The sequence below is a fragment of the Myxine glutinosa genome, chromosome 1 (genome assembly GCF_964187855.1).
Source record: "Myxine glutinosa chromosome 1, kmMyxGlut1.1, whole genome shotgun sequence".
Lineage (NCBI taxonomy): Eukaryota > Metazoa > Chordata > Myxini > Myxiniformes > Myxinidae > Myxine > Myxine glutinosa.
The window spans coordinates 314,270,889-314,288,397 of NC_136261.1; the positions used below are offsets into that span (position 1 = coordinate 314,270,889).

The 17,509-nt window shown below is 49.4% G+C and overlaps 1 protein-coding gene across 1 annotated transcript in view; it reads left to right on the top strand.

The window, feature by feature from the left end:
* The window catches only part of LOC137414592 (protein Hook homolog 3-like), a 125,800-nt gene that overhangs the window by 80,776 nt on the left and 27,515 nt on the right, over window positions 1-17,509 (top strand). Inside the window, exon 10 of the mRNA XM_078769095.1 lies at window positions 14,490-14,630. Coding sequence (XP_078625221.1) covers window positions 14,490-14,630 — 141 coding nt within the window. The remainder of the gene's footprint in view (window positions 1-14,489; window positions 14,631-17,509) is intronic.

A 17,509-nucleotide genomic window follows, 5' to 3' on the forward strand; every position in this document is an offset into this window, starting at 1 on the left:
AAAGGTGCGGGTTAATAATAAGGAACTCATTTCATGTATTTTCCCCATCATTTTAACTCTAGTTATTCCTGAGAAATTTATTTGTGGTTCACTTTGTGCTTTCATGTTATTCTTAACTGTTCTAGTATGTATGCCTTAAAAAAAAAAACCTGTCATTTCAAAGTCACATAGCCTTCTATATGTGTCTGTGATGACATTTGTCTGTGATGACATTTATGTTGATGGGAAGCTTTTTTTCCTTTTTGTACATACATCTTAGTCAGCTATAGAATTGAGCCTCAGGCATGCACATTACAACAACATTATGGGCATGCTGCAGCTCATTCTGTTTTGAATAGTACCTTCATTGATAGTGTTCCATCTATTTGAGGATTAGTTGCCTCCATCACTGAAGGTGGACGGAAGTTGTGTTTTCACTCCTGTTAGTCTGTGAGCATGATATCGCAAAAAGTTGTGGAAGAGTTGTGACAAAACTTGGTGGATGAGTTGGTTAGTTGATGAGAACAAGACAAATTGATTTTGGTTAAGGCGGGATGCAGATCGGGCCTATCGGTGGGATACAAAACGTAAACTGTTCAGTCTGATGGAGGCATGCACTCTCCCGAGTGTTCTAGTTTGGAGTTGCAGGTGGAGGAATAAAAACGATTGGAATTTCATAACCGACACATTGTAATACCGCCACACCTTTATTAGCAATGGAGTGGTGGCAACATGTGACCTCATCTGAATGCTGTGCGAGGTTCACTTTGTTACCTCGTACATGTAACATGAGGCTCCAAGTCAGCCTTGGCACAACTCGTACATCAAGCATTCCACCGTGAATTTAAATCTTCATTTGCACCTTAGTACACGACTGTTTTAATGTGTTTCAGACTGTCAAAGAAGTGCACACCTGGATCACAAGTGACGCATTACAAATTTGTCCTGCATTGTAATCACTCCATCGATATAGTCTATAGAGATAACCTATCAAAAAATTGGGATGAGAGAAGGATCACATGGCGTGCTTATTTAGTCAGGAATTGACACAAGTGTTCACATTCTTCACAACACGATGGGCCGATCCATTGGTGATTGCCATTTAGTGTGGGCTATTTCACCAACCAAAGAATTACATTTTCAGACGTATTTATTTTCAGACGTTCTCCGTGTTGTACTTTTCATTGCCCCATTGGTAGTGATTGATCACTGGTATACACGACACTGATTGACTGCAACTAACATGGCATGACTTTTTTATTGTAGTAGATCCTATACTTTTTGTCTGTCATTACTGTCAATACACCAGAGGCTTTGTTGCTAAATTGAGAGTTATGAGGCTGACTGCTTGTTCAGAGCGGCAGAATCATTGACAGTATTAAGTCTACTGAAATGTGTTTGTGCAATTTGTTCAAGTTGATCGTCTCCCATGGATTCTTAAGCTCTGAAAAATTATAAATCTAGCTGAAATCTAGCGAATAACCCATCTGCAAATCCCACAGAATTGGATTGGATTACTGTACTTTTAATACATGGGAGTGACAATACACAGTACACATTTACATGGAGAGCATTAGGGTGCTCCCACCAACCCCTACCCCTTCCCCTTTTCCACTCCCCCCTCCCTCTTCCCGAACTAAGTGCTATGGGGGAAAAAAAAAACTCTGACCTAAAACCTTCCCGTGCAGATCCCAAGTAACAGCCACCAGTTTTCAACTTATTCTGTCCATCACTTTGGGAGTGCATCAAAGTCAAACAAACACACTTTTCTAATTTATACTATGAGATATTTGTGTCTGCATCACCGTTTTCCTCAGAGATGGCGAAACAGACCTTCTTCAAACTTTCAGAGGTTCATCAGTGAGTGCTGTGAGGTGTTTTAGACAATTTTATTTTGAATTTTTTTGGGGGAAAAAAAAAAAAGTTGAATTTTTTTTTCTGTGATATTTTAAAATCGTTCTAGTGTCTAAGCCTTTGTTATTGAGTGAAAGGTAGTATTACATGATCCCAACCACATTCCTTAGTGGGTGTAGGGAAGTGTTTTAGACCCCCACCATAGAATAGGAAAAAAACCAATTTGATTTCTTCAAAATGCCAAGATTAGATGAGCACCGGGCAACACTGGGTACCCTTGCTAGATGTATGTATATGTGTACATGTGTAGATGTAGATGTGTCTGTGTATATATGTATGTACTGTATGTAGTATGATTAACTAATTCATTTGTCAAACATTTTAAAAAATTATGAACAGAGAATGATATGTGAGAGAGTGAGTGCTTCAACGTTATAGCTGTGTTGTGAACAAGCATGCTGAGGTTTGGTCGGTAAAGGTATTCGTCCTGCAGAATTTATTTTATTCTCCTCTCCCTTCACCCATATTTCCATTTTGTTTCATTGCTCTGAGCAGAGGGAACAACCCTTGCGATAATTCATGGACCGGTGTGTTTTGCACGATACTCTTCCTATGTTCTGGGCCGATTACATCCAGACTTGCTACATAGGATTAGCATGACCCCAATTAGTGTATAGGGGTGTTTGTTTTTTGTTTTTTTTGTTTTTTTCTTTGCTGGTGGTCTTGGGGAGGGGAGAGAGGGGTGGGGTGGGCAGAGCCAGAGCCAGAGCCATAGAATACCACAGTAACAACAACAACAACAACAACAGTAGAGTAACAACATGGTTCTTATTGTTATTTTCACCAAACTCTAGTATTCTATGGCTATGGGAGATGGACACAAATCACTGGTCTGCATCATTTCAGAGGTCTAGGTTTTCTCAACGGTTCTTACATGCTTTTTGCATGCTGAATTTAGAAATGTATCTCATTTCGCTCAATCAGGTCAAGTTTTTATGCTATCTCAATTTTAAGGGAAAAAAATAATCAAAATTTTTGTTTTTTTAATTAGCATTTTTTAAATTAAAAATCAGACTTACATTGACAGAAAATGTACAAACTATATATAAAATGACGCACAAGTACCGTTAATGTGAAATTCAACATTAAAAAGACGAAGGAAAACAATTAATGCGGAATAAATGGCTTTCGCAAAGATTTTCGTCTGTGTGTCGCATCTGTAACATCTCTCTTGAGGCACCAACAGTAGTCTGCAAGCATGTTGACATCCCATCGGCCCTGGTACCTCTCTTCCATCACTCGAATATCCTGGTGAAACCGTTCTCCTTGCTCCTCGCTGACATCACCACAGTTTTCCGGAAAGTAGTCTAAATGCAAGCTGAGAAAATGCATCTTTATGGACATGCGTGCACCAAGAGCCTGGAAGCTCTGCAGGAGCCCTTACACAACACATTCATACTCTGGACTTCGGTGATTGCCCAGAAAGTTCGTCACAATGGATTTGAATGAGAGCCAGGCATTCCTCTCATTGCTCTCCATACTTTAGTCGAATTTAGGATCTGTCATAAGCTCCCTGATCTGAGGGCCATCAAAAATGCCTGCTTTCAGTTTGGCCTCACTTACGCGAGGAAATTTCTTGTTCAGGAAAGCGAAAGCTCGACCTTCTTTGTTCAGTGCTTTTTTTTTTTTTTTTTTTTTTTGTATACAAGATCGAGGCTCGTGAAAGAGCGAACATTAATCACACAGAAAGACAAACCGACACATAAAACATATAACATCGGGAGCGGTAGACAAGATGGGGAGAGAGGGGGAAGGACACAAACACAACATTTGAGAGCAGGGACCGAGAGACATGGAGACATCGAGAGATCTGAGAGAGGGTGAGGGCTTTGGGGGGGGGGCATGGGAAGGGGGCGGTGGGAGAGGTATAAAACATATGGACACTGCCAGGACTTCCAGGAAAGAAGTTGGAATTTCAAACAAGGTGGATCCGGGGTGAATTAGCGGGGGTAGAAAAGATCAAGGTTTTGGATGGGGGAAGATAAGAGATGGTGGTGAACAGCTGTTTTAAAGACCTGGAGGGAGGAGTGGGATTGAAGGGAGTGAGGGAGTTTGTTCCAGAGGCAGGAGAAAAGAGGAATGAAAGAGTGAAGGTGAGCAGAGAGCCGAGATTTCGGCAGTTTAACCATCAGAGGGTTGCTGGCAGATCTTGTGCGACCTGTAGGAATATTTGGGGGACAGAGCACAGAGAGAGCTGGGGGTGCAAGGCCGGAGAGGAGTCGGTAGAAGACAGAAAGACCACCTTACCTGCCTGCGGTGAGTGAGTGAAAGGCCCTCAGAGATAGCTTCATCGCGGGAGATTCCAATAATTCTGAAAGCTTTGGTTTCAACAGCGTGAAGCCGAGCTAGGTGTGAGGCAGGAGCACCGGCCCATAGGGGAGAACAGTATTCCATTGAGCTGCGGATGAAAGCCTTGTATGTGGTGAGGAGCTCAGGTGTGCCGAGGAAGGACGTCGCACGACGGAGGATGCTCAGTCGGCGACTGGCTTTGGAGGCCAGCTTGGAAATGTGGTTTTCCCAAGAAAGATCATGGCAGATAGTGAGACCCAAAATCTTGAGAGACAGAACTTCTTGGAGAGGATTGTTGAGAAAGTAGATGGGAGGGTTGTCCAGTCGATCTTTTCGGAGAGACATAGTAAGAGTGTGAGATTTGTCAGGATTGAAAGACATGTTCCACTTGTTTGACCAGTCTGTGATTTTGTCCAGGTCTTCAGAGAGTGAGGAGGCAGCAGACTGCCGATCTGAGGGAAGAGGAATGGAGCGGCAGAGAGTGGAGTCATCAGCAAAGAGATAGAGAGGATTTTCGAGAGAGTCAGAGAGATCATTGATGAAGACCAGAAAAAGCACGGGGCCCAGAACACTGCCTTGGGGAACTCCAGCCTGAACAGGAAGAGGAGATGAGAGAAACCCATTCAGGGCCACACGTTGACGACGACTAGAGAGGAAGTCCGCCAGCCATGCGTGGAGATTTCCATGGATACCAAAGGAGGAGAGTTTGGTGAGCAGAGCGGGGTGCCAGACCGTGTCGAAGGCACGTGATATGTCGAGGGAGACGGCTCTAATTTCCTGTTTGGCATTGAGGACCTCCATCCATTGTTGAGACAGCAGAAGCAGCATGTCCAGAGTAGAGTGACCTGGTCTGAAACCAAATTGATGATCAGAGATCAAGCCATTGGAGAAGAGGAAAGATTTCATATCCGAAGCAATGATGGATTCCATGACTTTGCTGATAATTGGGAGAAGGCTGATTGGTCTGTAGTTGCTAGGATCTGTTTTTGCACCTTTTTTGTGCAAAGCGGTGATGTTCGCTGATTTCCAAGCAGATGGCAGTTGACCTTGAGCAAAAGAGAAGGTGAAGAGAACAGAGAGAGGGTGAGATAGAGCAGCAGAGCAGGATTTTAGGACCCGTGGGCTGATGCCGTCGGGTCCAGTTGCAGAATCAGAGTCGAGGGTTGACAGAAACTTTTCCACCTTGTCAGGAGGAAAGGACACGGAGTCCAGGAGCAGCAGGGTACGACTGGGTATGGTGGGTACAGAGAGGGATGGGTTTGGGACACAAGATTTAGAGGCAAACACAGAGTTGAGGCATTCAGCTTTTTCACGTGCAGAGTCAGCTGTGTAGCCGTTTGAGGTAAGGGAGGGGATGGAGGGGGAACAAACACCAGAAACGGATTTGACCAGACGCCACCAGGATTTGGAAGAGGGAGACAGATAAGAGAGTTCGGTCTTGAGAACGGAGAGATATTGTTTCCTGGCTCTCCTGAGGGTGGACACACACTTGTTTCGGGCTTTGTGAAAGGAAATGAGATTTCCTTCCGTTGGATTTGCTTTCCAGGAGACGAAGGCAAGTTGTTTCTGGGCAACAGCCTCACCACAAGATGCCGTGTACCATGGACGGGAGGAAGGGTATGACAACTGAAGACGAGATGGGATAAATCTGTGCATGAGAGAGAGCAATTTACTTTGGAAGAATTCCCAGGATGAGTTGATGTCAGAGGTGGTAGAGATGGGAGACCAGTCCAGATGATTGATGGCTGCTTGAAGACCGTGCCAGTTGGCCTGAGTGAAATGCCAGACTCGTCGACGCTGAGCAGGCTCCCTGAGGATGGTCAGAGAGATGTCCACTTTAACAAGGACATGATCAGATGATCCGATCGGAGCAGAAGAAGAGCAGCAGACATTTTCAGGGAAGTTAGTCATAACCAAGTCCAGAAGAGAAGATGTTCCGTTTGTTGTCAAAGTTTGACAAAATTCTTCATAAGTCCGAGCTTGATGTGCAGTGGCGGAAGTAGAATCTTCTGAGGATTCACAAGAGCGTGTGACACAACGTTGTGGGAACCTGGTTCCAGGCCAGATCTTTCTGGCCAGTTGCGTTGTACATAGTGCTGCTTGTCTGCTCGGCTGTCCCACAGACAGAGAAAGCAGGGGTATTTGGTGTAGCCGCCTTGTAGACCCAGCACCATGGACACAACCTATAAATAAAAATAAAGAACACACATATTTGTTTTAAAATTTGTTATTCCAGTTTAATTAAAAATATATATTTTAATCCATGTTAAGAATATTTCAATAAATAAAGTAGAAAAATATATGTAACTAGGTTGACACCAACATACCTTTAGGTCTCCGCAAATCATCCAATTGTGATCTTTGTACTTCAAAGCAGTTAGCAAATGCTCCATGTTACTATAGTTCTCAGTCATCTGTACCGAGTGACCCACCGGAACAGACGCGATCTTGTTGCCATTGAAGAGTAGTACTGCTTTCAAGCTTCTACTTGAGGAGTCGACGAAGAGCCGCCATTCTGTAGGATCATATGCTAAACCCATAGCTGCAATGAGGCCGGTGATGTTGCTACAGTAAACCAGAGAAACTTCATCGTCCGAACTAAAATATTCTCGAAACTCTTCTTCGTGGCTGCGGTACCAGGAGAATGTAGTTTCAGGAGCTAACAAATGATTTTCACGAAGTCGTGACCCTAGCAACTGAGCAGATTATTTGGACAAACACAAATCTCGTGTCAAATCATTCAACTCCGCTTGGTTAAAGAGTTTGGGTTGACTTGTCTCGCCCGTAGGTTGATATGTACCAGATATGATATGTCACCATCTTCCATTTGTTCATCGGAATTGGACGCCGAATGTCTGCAATTTTCGGGCGGTGCTGGAATTGGAATTCCTGGTCCATGAGGCACTGGTTTAATGGCAGATGGCACGTCTGTATACTTTAAGTGTTGCTTGTTTTTTCGATTTATGCCTAAAATGAAAGAGATAGACATACCGTCAAGGGGGTGACATGATATATTAAGTTAAACAATTTAGAATGTTTGGGAATTTATTAAACATAAAGTTAAACTCAAACAAAATTGATAAACTCACTTTGTAGGTTTGTCATACAGAAATAACAGTCATTAGTATGATCTCTTCCCTCCCTCCACACCATTGGGATACCAAAAGGCAGACACTCAATCTTCTTGTGGCTCCAGCGCCGCAGACTCTCACCGCATGTTTTGCAGCATATGTGAGGGGCAAAGGCTTTGTCCTGGTCACCAAGTTTCATTCCAAAGTATGCGTGATAGCTTTTTCTTACAAAACGTGTGATGTTAGACTGCCGGTCTGGCATGGTCACTTTACCACAGATATAGCAGAACTTGTTTGGGTCATTTTGCACTTTCGATTCATCGTGAATCACAGTAATGTAGCGGTTCCCGCTGAATGTACACAATCGCCTTGCACCTGCCAGGGCGCGATCGCCATGCCGGGCTCGTCCGGACGGGCCCAGACGCGCCTCTCCTGGGCATGCCCGGACTCGCTGTTCCCGGGCACGCCCGAACCTCCCGGGCATGCCCGGTCTCGTCTTTCCCGGGCAAGCCCGCTCTCGCCTTTCCAGGGCTCGCCCAGAGCGCTCGGGCATGCCCAGCCTCGACTTGCCAGGCCGCGTCCAGGACGCCCGGGCATGTCCAGACTCGCCTTTCCAGGACTCGCCCTTGACACCCGGGCATGCCCGGTCTCGGTTTTCCCGGGCAAACGCCTGGGCATAAATGTGTATATATATTGCTGCCCGATAAACGGGCTTTTCAGAATACCTGAGCTGTTTTGTTTCAATAAAGCAACTCGGACGAATTCCGTCTTTGGTCGCGTCAATTCCTTCGACTCGCGTTGGAGCGCAGCTCCTTCACTGGTGACCGACCGACATGGACACGGCAGTGACTCTTAAACTGCCTACCTTCTGGGAGGCTCACGCGGCTGTTTGGTTCGCCCAGGCGGACTCCCAGTTCGCCCTGCGAGGCATCACCGCGGACGACATCCGCTTCCACCAGGTCGTGGCAGCGCTCGGTTCCGCCACCGCGACCCGCGCCCTGAGCCTCCTCGAGCACCCGCCGGCTGCCGACAAGTATGACGCGCTGAAGACGCTCCTCCTCGACGCTTTCGCCCTCTCACCGGCGGCACGCGCACGGCGCCTGCTCGACCTGCCCGAGCTCGGCGACACGCGCCCGTCCGAGCGCATGGACTATATGCTCTCGTTGCTCGGTGAGCACACTCCGGATTTTCTGTTCCGCGAGCTGTTCCTTCGCCAGCTGCCTCACCCGGTACGCCTCGCCCTGGCTGGCACGTCGATCACCGATCCCCGCGCCCTCGCCAGGGAAGCCGATAAGATCACCTCGGCGGGCCAACACATCGGCGCGGCTACCTGGAGCCTGCCGCCGTCCGAGGCGACGCCCGAGCGCCCTGCGCGGTTGGAGGCCGAACTGCCGGTGCAACTGGCGGCCGCCACGCCGCACCGACCGCTTCCGACACGACGGCCGGGGCCTCCACCTGACCAGGCGTGGTGTTATTGCCACGCCAGGTTCGGACACAAGGCTCGGACGTGCCGACCCCCGTGCACTTTCGGCAAGTCGGGAAACGGCCGGGCCGGCGTTCATTCCCAGCCATGAGCGCCGGCCACTCGGGCAACTTGCTTTTTATTCGGGACAAAGCGTCCGGGCGGCGTTTCCTTTGTGACACCGGCGCCCAACTGAGTGTCATACCCGCCGCCGAGCAGGACAGGCGGGACGCTGTTTGCGGCCCGTCTTTGGTCGCTGCTAATGGCTCGGCCATACGCACTTTCGGCCCGCGTGACGTCACCCTCTGCTTCGGCAGCCAGCGCTTTCAGTGGACCTTTGTGACCGCCTGCGTCCCCATGGCTTTGCTGGGCGCCGACTTCCTCTGCGCGCACGGGCTGCTGGTCGACGTCAAACGTCGTCACCTTGTCAACGCCGAGACCTTCAGCTCCCTGGCGTGCACGATGAGCAGCTCCGCGCCGACCGAACTGGCGTGCGCCCTCCCGACGGCGAACGAGTTCGCTCGCCTGCTCGCAGAATTCCCGGCCCTCACGCGGCCGACGTTTTCGGCCGTCGCAGTGTGGCATGGGATCGAGCACCACATACCCACTACGGGCCTGCCGGTCTACGCCAGGGCCCGCCGCCTCGACCCGGCCAAGCTCGCCGTGGCAAAGGCCGAGTTCGACGCGTTGGAGCACCCCGGCATCGTGCGGCGCTCCAATAGCGCGTGGGCCTCACCACTGCACATCGTGCCAAAGCCGGGGGGCGGATGGCGCCCGTGTGGTGACTACCGCCGCCTCAACGACGCTACCACCCCCGACAGGTACCCGATCCCGCACATCCAGGACTTTTCCGCCCGTTTGGCGGGACGGGTCATATTTTCCAAAATTGACCTGATACGGGGATACCACCAGGTACCTGTCCGGGCGGCCGACGTCCCGAAGACGGCCGTCATCACGCCGTTCGGCCTGTTCGAATTTTTGAGGATGCCGTTTGGCCTCAAGAACGCGACCCAGGCGTTCCAGCGCTTAATGGACGGCGTGCTGCGCGACCTGCCATTTCTTTTCGTCTATCTGGACGACATCCTCGTCGCCAGCATGTCCCGCACCGAGCACCTCCTCCACCTCCGAACACTGTTCGGTCGCCTCAGCGAGCACGGCTTAATTGTCAACCCGGCCAAATGCCACTTCGGTACGACGACCGTTGACTTTTTGGGCCACCGCATCACCAAGACCGGGGCCGTGCCGCTGCCGACCAAGGTCGAGGCCATCACCACGTTCCCGCGTCCCCGTTCCATCAAGGCCCTACAATAGTTCCTCGGCATGGTGAATTTTTATCACCGATTCGTGCCCCGCGCTGCTCAGCTCATGCGGCCCCGTTACGAGGCCCTCCGGGGCAAGCCGGCCAAGCATGACATCGTTTGGTCCGCGGCCATGGACGCGGCCTTCACGAGCGCAAAACGGGCCCTCGCCGACGCAACGCTGCTGGCTCACCCGGTGCTCAACGCGCCCATCGCCCTCACTACGGACGCCTCCAACTACGCGGTGGGCGCCGTCCATAAACAATGGGTGGACGGGGTTTGGCAGCCACTCGCTTTTTTCAGCCGGCAGCTCCGGCCGAACGAGTTAAAATACAGCACGTTCGACCGCGAGCTGCTCGGTCTATTCCTGGCCATTCGCCATTTCCGACACCTCCTGGAGGGCCGCCCGTTCACGGCTTTCGTCGACCACAAGCCGTTGGTCTACGCAATGGCCAAAGTCACGGAGCCGTGGTCGGCCCGCCAGCAGCGCCACCTCTCCGCCGTGTCGGAATTCACCACGGACATCCGGCACGTCACCGGCAAAGACAACGCCGTGGCCGACTGTCTTTCTCGGGCCAGCGCGAACGTGGTCCACCTCGGTGTGGACTTCGCGCTCATGGCGGCCGACCAGACCACCGACACCTCGGTGCAGGCCCTCCGGGCGGCGGACACGGGCCTCCGCCTGACCGACATCCCGTTCGCGGGCACCGTCCTGCTCTGCGACGTCTCCCAGGGCCAGCCTCGCCCCATCGTGCCCGTTTCCTGGCAGCGCCGCATCTTCGCCTCCATCCACGGCCTTTCTCACCCGGGCCGGAAAGCTTCTCAGAAGCTGGTGTTGGCGCGTTTCGTCTGGCACGGCCTTCGACGGAACGTCCGCGACTGGGCCAATGCCTGCACGGCCTGCCAGCGGGCCAAGGTCCACCGCCACACCCAGGCCCCGCTAGCACCTTTCACCGTGCCTGCACGGCGTTTCGACCACGTCCACGTGGACCTGGTGGGTCCCCTGCCCCCATCGCGGGGGTTCACCCACCTGCTCACCATGGTGGACAGGACCACCAGGTGGCCGGAGGCCGTGCCCCTCACCTCCACCACCACCGCCGACGTGGCGCAGGCGTTCATCGCCACCTGGGTCGCGCGCTTCGACGCACCGGCGGACATCTCGTCCGACCGCGGCCCACAGTTCACGTCCGAACTTTGGGGCACGGTCGCCCGCTCGTTGGGGGTCACGCTGCACCGCACCACGGCCTACCACCCCCAAGCCAACGGGTTGTGCGAGCGGTTTCACCGCTCCATGAAGGCCGCCCTCATGGCCGGCCTTCAGGACGACGGTTGGACCGACCGGCTGCCGTGGGTCCTTTTGGGCCTCCGCACGGCCCCCAAGGAGGACCTCCCGGTGTCCGCCGCCGAGCTCGTCTACGGCCAGCCGCTCCGCGTCCCGGGCGAGTTCGTGCCCGATGCTACCAGTCCCTGGTCCGCCACACACCATCGCTCGGACCTCCAGGAGTCCGCCCGCCGATTTGCCCCCATGCCAACGTCCCGCCACGGTGGCCCCCAGTCCTACGTCCCCCCGGCGCTTCGCACAGCGGAGTACGTCTTTGTGCGTCATGACGCGCACCGGGGGCCACTCCGGCCGCCGTACGACGGGCCCTTCCAGGTCCTGCGACAGGGTGACAAGTCCTTCGTCGTCGACGTTGGCGGCCGGTCGGACCGGATCTCTGTGGACCGCCTCAAACCGGCGCACGTGGACGTCGACCGACCACCACGGTTGGCCCTTCCTCCTCGGCGAGGCTGCCCCCCGTCTACAGTTCCCCCCGCTCGACCACCCACCACCGGATCGGACCCCCCCCCCCCCCCCCCCACGACCCTCCAGGGGTCGCTTCGGCCGGGTCATCCGGACCCCCCTTAAATTGACCCTGCCGGTGCAGGTCGATTCTGGAGGGGCGTGTGTAGCGGTTCCCGCTGAATGTACACAATCGCCTTGCACCTGCCAGGACGCGGCTAGGGCGCGATCGCCATGCCGGGCTCGTCCGGACAGGCCCAGACGCGCCTCTCCTGGGCATGCCCGGACTCGCTGTTCCCGGGCACGCCCGAACCTCCCGGGCATGCCCGCTCTCGCCTTTCCAGGGCTCGCCCAGAGCGCTCGGGCACGCCCAGCCTCGACTTGCCAGGCATGGTGACGGCATGGTGACGGCATGGTGACGCCGCACACTTCAACAACAAAGAGCAAACCAAACTAAATGTTTGAGGTTTAAATAAGACAGGTTCCGCCAAGATCCTCTCTAACGATGTTCTAATCATTTGCACCTGAGCTGGTGCACCTGATTCTAATTTTAGGTATTTGAAGTAGTGATAAATGTAGGGGTGTACTTACTTTTTCCACATGCGAAATTTGCATTTATGTTTATTTAAATTATACAATGGACTACAAAATGTAAATGTTTCATGATATTTGTTATATTATATCACCTTTATCTGTCAATATTGTTGAAATGAAGATCAAATAGCTGTATGTTGAAATATGTTGAAAAAGTCAAAACTTTACATGGGGTGTACTTACTTTTTCACGTGACTGTATGTGCACCTCCACCTGTATAATATTTTAATGACAATTAGGATGTCATAGGTCACGTGGTATGGGCGCCATGTTGGAAAACCCCAAAAACCTTGTACCTCTATCTCCGAAAGCGCTGCATAGAAAAATTGAGACATGACTCATTGTAAACTACTCTCCATGTGGAATAACATATTAATGATGTCATAGGTGCTTCCATTATGACATCATAATTTGACAAATACAAAACTTTATCCAATGAAGATTAAATTTCTTGAGCATCTTGGTGGATAAATTGGTGGAGAAAAAAAAAAAAATGACCATCGGGAACGTGGTTCGGCCGCCATATTCGTTTTAACACAAAAGCCTTAAAATCCACCGAAAACACGTCCTGGCGAGGGTTTGCAATCTGATTGCTCTTTCTTGTTATTATTGTCCCCCGTCGCACCGTGGAACGAAAGGGGGACTGTGGTTTTCCCCTCCGTGCGTGTGTGCGTAAGCGAAGGACCGAATTCTAATTTGGTTTGTGGGTGCAACCCACGTCAAAATCCAAGATGGCCACCGCCATGTATGTCTGAACCTTGTGAGCGGAATATCTTGAAAAATAAGCGAAGTACCAACTTCTAATCTGGTGTGTGGGTGTATCTAGGCATAAGGAAAAACGCTATTGAAAATTGGGTCGCCACGTCAAAATCCAAGATGGCCGCCTTGCGTCTTCCACTTTGTCAACTCATCACTTCACCGATGGGGGACCTAGGCCCAACGCTTGTTATCCACACTCGGTGGCGTAATGGCTAGAGCGTCCACTCTGAGTCTGGGAGGTCAGTGGTTCAAACCCCGGCTGAATTGTACCAAAGACTTTTTTTAATGCTAACTGCTGCTTCCTTGACACTCACTATTTAAAAGGATAGAGCATGGACAAACAACGCTGGGAAGGCAATGACAAACCATCCAGTATAACCCTTGCCGAGAAACTGCTTCAGCAACACTAAAACTCTGCAAAGAGTATCATACATCAAAGTCAAAAATGACTTACAATTATTATTCATTCTTCCCTTGCTCCTCCCTCTCCTCTACCCCCCAAAAAGTACAGTCTTTCCTTCCTGATGAGGCAAATACTGTATAGGAATAAAAGGGGAGTCGAGGCCTACCTGGCCACATTGTGCTAATTAGGATGTAGAGTGAAGTAAGATACAGTTGGGTTTGTAAATGCAACCAAAGAATATTTGTCACCAATCTGAAGTACAAGGCCTTGTTGCTCTCAAATGTGATAGGGTGGTGGCTTTTTTTTTTCTTTTTCTTTTTTTAACATCTCATGTGGTCTAATTCCTCTGCTGTTTCAACCCTCTGGTCTTTCCCAACTCCCGCATGATGCACGCGTTCTTCCAGTAACCCCCCTCCTCGTTGAACTTCCAAAATCCAGGGTTTCCGCCCATCTTCATTCTTTTGTTCCTCTTTTCTCCCGGTTGTAGAACTGCCTTATTTTCTCCTGTTTGTGGAACTGCCTTCTGGAGACTGTTCACTTCACTCGCACTCTTCACTCCAGGGCTTCAAGCAAGTGGTGCACCATCATCTCATGTCATCCCCCATCCCTACCTGTAATCTTTATTAACCCTACCTCACCCAACCCTCTTGCTTGTAGGTTACTGTCTTGCCTCCCCTCCTCTCTTCTTTCCCATTTGTTCATTACCTTGCTTGCTACGTCCAATTGTGGCCCCACTGTCAGTACATTTCCCTTTTAGCCTCTTGTCACCTAGCTCTTCCACGAGTACAGATTTTGTGTCCAAAAAATGAATTGTATTCTCACAATAACCTTTATTACCGTGTGGAAATATAATTGTGCATGAATGTTTAACATTTTACGGGGAGTCATATTGCTATTCATGTGCCGAACAAAGTTTAGAAGAACGCTTCCTCTGTTTCAGAGTGGAAGTGAGTCGTGAAGAGTTCAGGGTGCGCTGTGAAGAACTTGAGAGAGAGGCCCTGCTGCAAGATCAGAAGAACCGACAGCTTTTGAGCATTGCGGAAGAAGCTCAAAGCATGAAAGATGAAATGGATGTTTTGAGGTTGGTGTGTAGAGGGATAGAATTCTCAAGTGATTTGTGGTGGTTGATTTTGTCGATGTTTTTTGTAGTGCACCGTGTAATCTGCCCAGCTCTTTGAACTGCTAATTTTGTATGCAAAACGTTTCTAATGTATGATCATAAGTCAATCAGTGAAATATGTACACCAACTTTTTAATTTTTAATAAAAATTTGGCACGTATTTTTTATTTATCCATTTGCTTGTTGCACCAAATCCAGATTTTACATGAAACCAACACTTCATTGTGAGCATCTTTTTGTTACACATTCCTCTGAGGAGATCCACTACATGGCCAAAAGTATGCAGACACCCCTTCTAATTAGTGGATTCAGCTGTTTCAGCCACACCCATTGCTGACAGGTATATATAATCAAGCACACAGCCATGCAATCTCCATAGACATTGGCAATAGAATGGGCCGTACCGAAGAGCTCAGTAACTTTCAATGTGGCACCGTCATAGGATGCCACCTTTCCAAAAGTCAGTTCATCAAATTTCTGCCCTGCTGGAGCTGCCCTGGTCAACTGTAAGTGCTGGTATTGTGAAGTGGAAATGTCTTGGAGCAACAACAGCTCAGCCGCAAAGTGGTAGGCCACACAAGCTCACGCGCAAGTTCACGGTAGGCCACACAACTGGACCGCCGAGTGCTGAAGCGCGTAGCACATACAAATAGTCTGTCCACGGTTGCAACGCTCACTACCGAGTTCCAAACTGCCTCTGGAAGCAACGTCAGCACAACAACTGTTCGTCCGGAGCTTCATGAAATGGATTTCCATGCCTGAGCAGCCGCACACAAGCCTAAGATCACCATGCTCAATGCCAAGCGCAGGCTGGAGTGGTGTAAACATGCCGCCATTGGACTCTGGAGCAGTGGAAACATGTTCTCTGGAGTGATGAATCGCGCTTCACCATCTGGCAGTCAGATGGACGAATCGGGGTTTGGCGGATGCCAGGATAACGCTACCTATCTGAATGCATAATGCCAACTGTAAAGTTTGGTGGAGGAGGAATAATGGTCTGGGGCTGTTTTTCATGGTTCGGGCTAGGCCCCTTAGTTCCAGTGAAGGGAAATCTTAACGCTCCAGCATACAATGACATTCTAGACGATTGTGTGCTTCCAACTTTGTGGCAACAGTTTGGGGAAGGCCCTTTCCTGTTTCAGCATGACAAAGCCCCCGTGCACAAAGCGAAATCCATACAGAAATGGTTTGTCGAGATCGGTGTGGAAGAACTTGACTGGCCTGCACAGAGCCCTGACCTCAACCCCATCGAACACCTTTGGGATGAATTGGAATGCTGACTGGGAGCCAAGCCTCATTGCCCAACATCAGTGCAATACCTCACCAATGCTCTTGTGGCTGAATAGAAGCAAATGCCTGCAGCAATGTTCCAACATCTAGTGGAAAGCCTTCCCAGAAAGTCCAACTCCATATTAATGCCCATGATTCTGGAATGAGATGTTCGATGAGCACATACGGGTGTGATGTATGGCTGTCCACATACATTTGACCATGTGGTATCCATACATAGATACATATATACATACATACATGAAAGCCAAGGAGCTTTCCAAAGACCTCAGAAATAAAGTGGTAGAGAAGATCTGTTCAGTTGAGGGTGATAAGAAGATTTAAAAGTCACTCATTATCCCTTTGAGTACGGTGAAGTCCATCAAGTGGAAAGATGTATCATACCACAGTCTCCACCCAGATAACGTCACCCATCCAAACTGTGCAAGCAGGAAACTGGTTTGGTGCGTCACTGTAAATCCAACAATGACTTTGAAAGATCTGCATGGCTCTATGTCCAATGGAGGTCAGTGTTCATCAATCAGCAATACCCGTTCCCTTCACAAAGCTGACCTTTATGGACAGGTGCCAAGAAAGAAGCCATTATACTGAAAACGATGCATCTCAAAGCTCGTATGGAGTTTGCAAAAAAGCATCTTGATGATACTGCAGCATGTGGAGAAATGTTTTCTGGTTGGACAAGACAATAATTTAACTTTTTGGTCTAAATTCAAAGTGTTACGTCTGCTGCAAGCCTAACATTGCACATCAGCCAGTCAACACCATCCCTACTATCAAGCATTGTGGCGGCAGCATCATGTTATGGGGCTGCTTTTCATCAGCAGTGACTGGAAAGCTTGTCTGGATAGAAGGCACAATGGATGGTGCAAAGTACAGGAGAATCCTTGATGAAATCCTTCTTGTCAGCCATGAATCTGAAACTGTGTCGGAGATTCCCATTTCAGCAGGATAACGATCTGAATCGCAAAGCAAAAGCCAGACTGGAGTGGCTGAATAAGAAGAAAATAAAAGTTTTTGAGTAGTCCCGTCAAGGTCCGAACTTTGGTGAAAAACTTCTTCACAAAAACATTGATTCTTACACAAAATGCAAAAGAATCGCGCACTTTAAGGGGATTATTTGGCATTACAGCGTATGGGGTATCGGATTTTAACTTTTATTATTTTCAGATCAGGTGAATCTTGGGTGCCATTACTTCTTCATAGATAGCACTTTAGTGCCAAATTTATTGCACTTTTAGGGGTAATATTGGCGATTGATAAAGAGTTGACCTTTTGGCATTGCAATCATACTGCTTAGCACTAGCTCATGATGTAGAGGAATTCAAGTTGAAATCCCATTTACCATGTGTGTTTGTTCATTGCCTACTAATGTATATAATTCATGTGAAAGTACACTGACATCTACTGTCTTCTTTCCTACATGTGATGTATGTACAAGTTGCACAGAGAGCCTGAGATTGATGGTAAAATGTGTATTTGAGTCAATTATTATTTTCATTTTTTTATTTTTGCTTCTTGTCTCTGCAATATAGCAATTCACTTTTGTAACC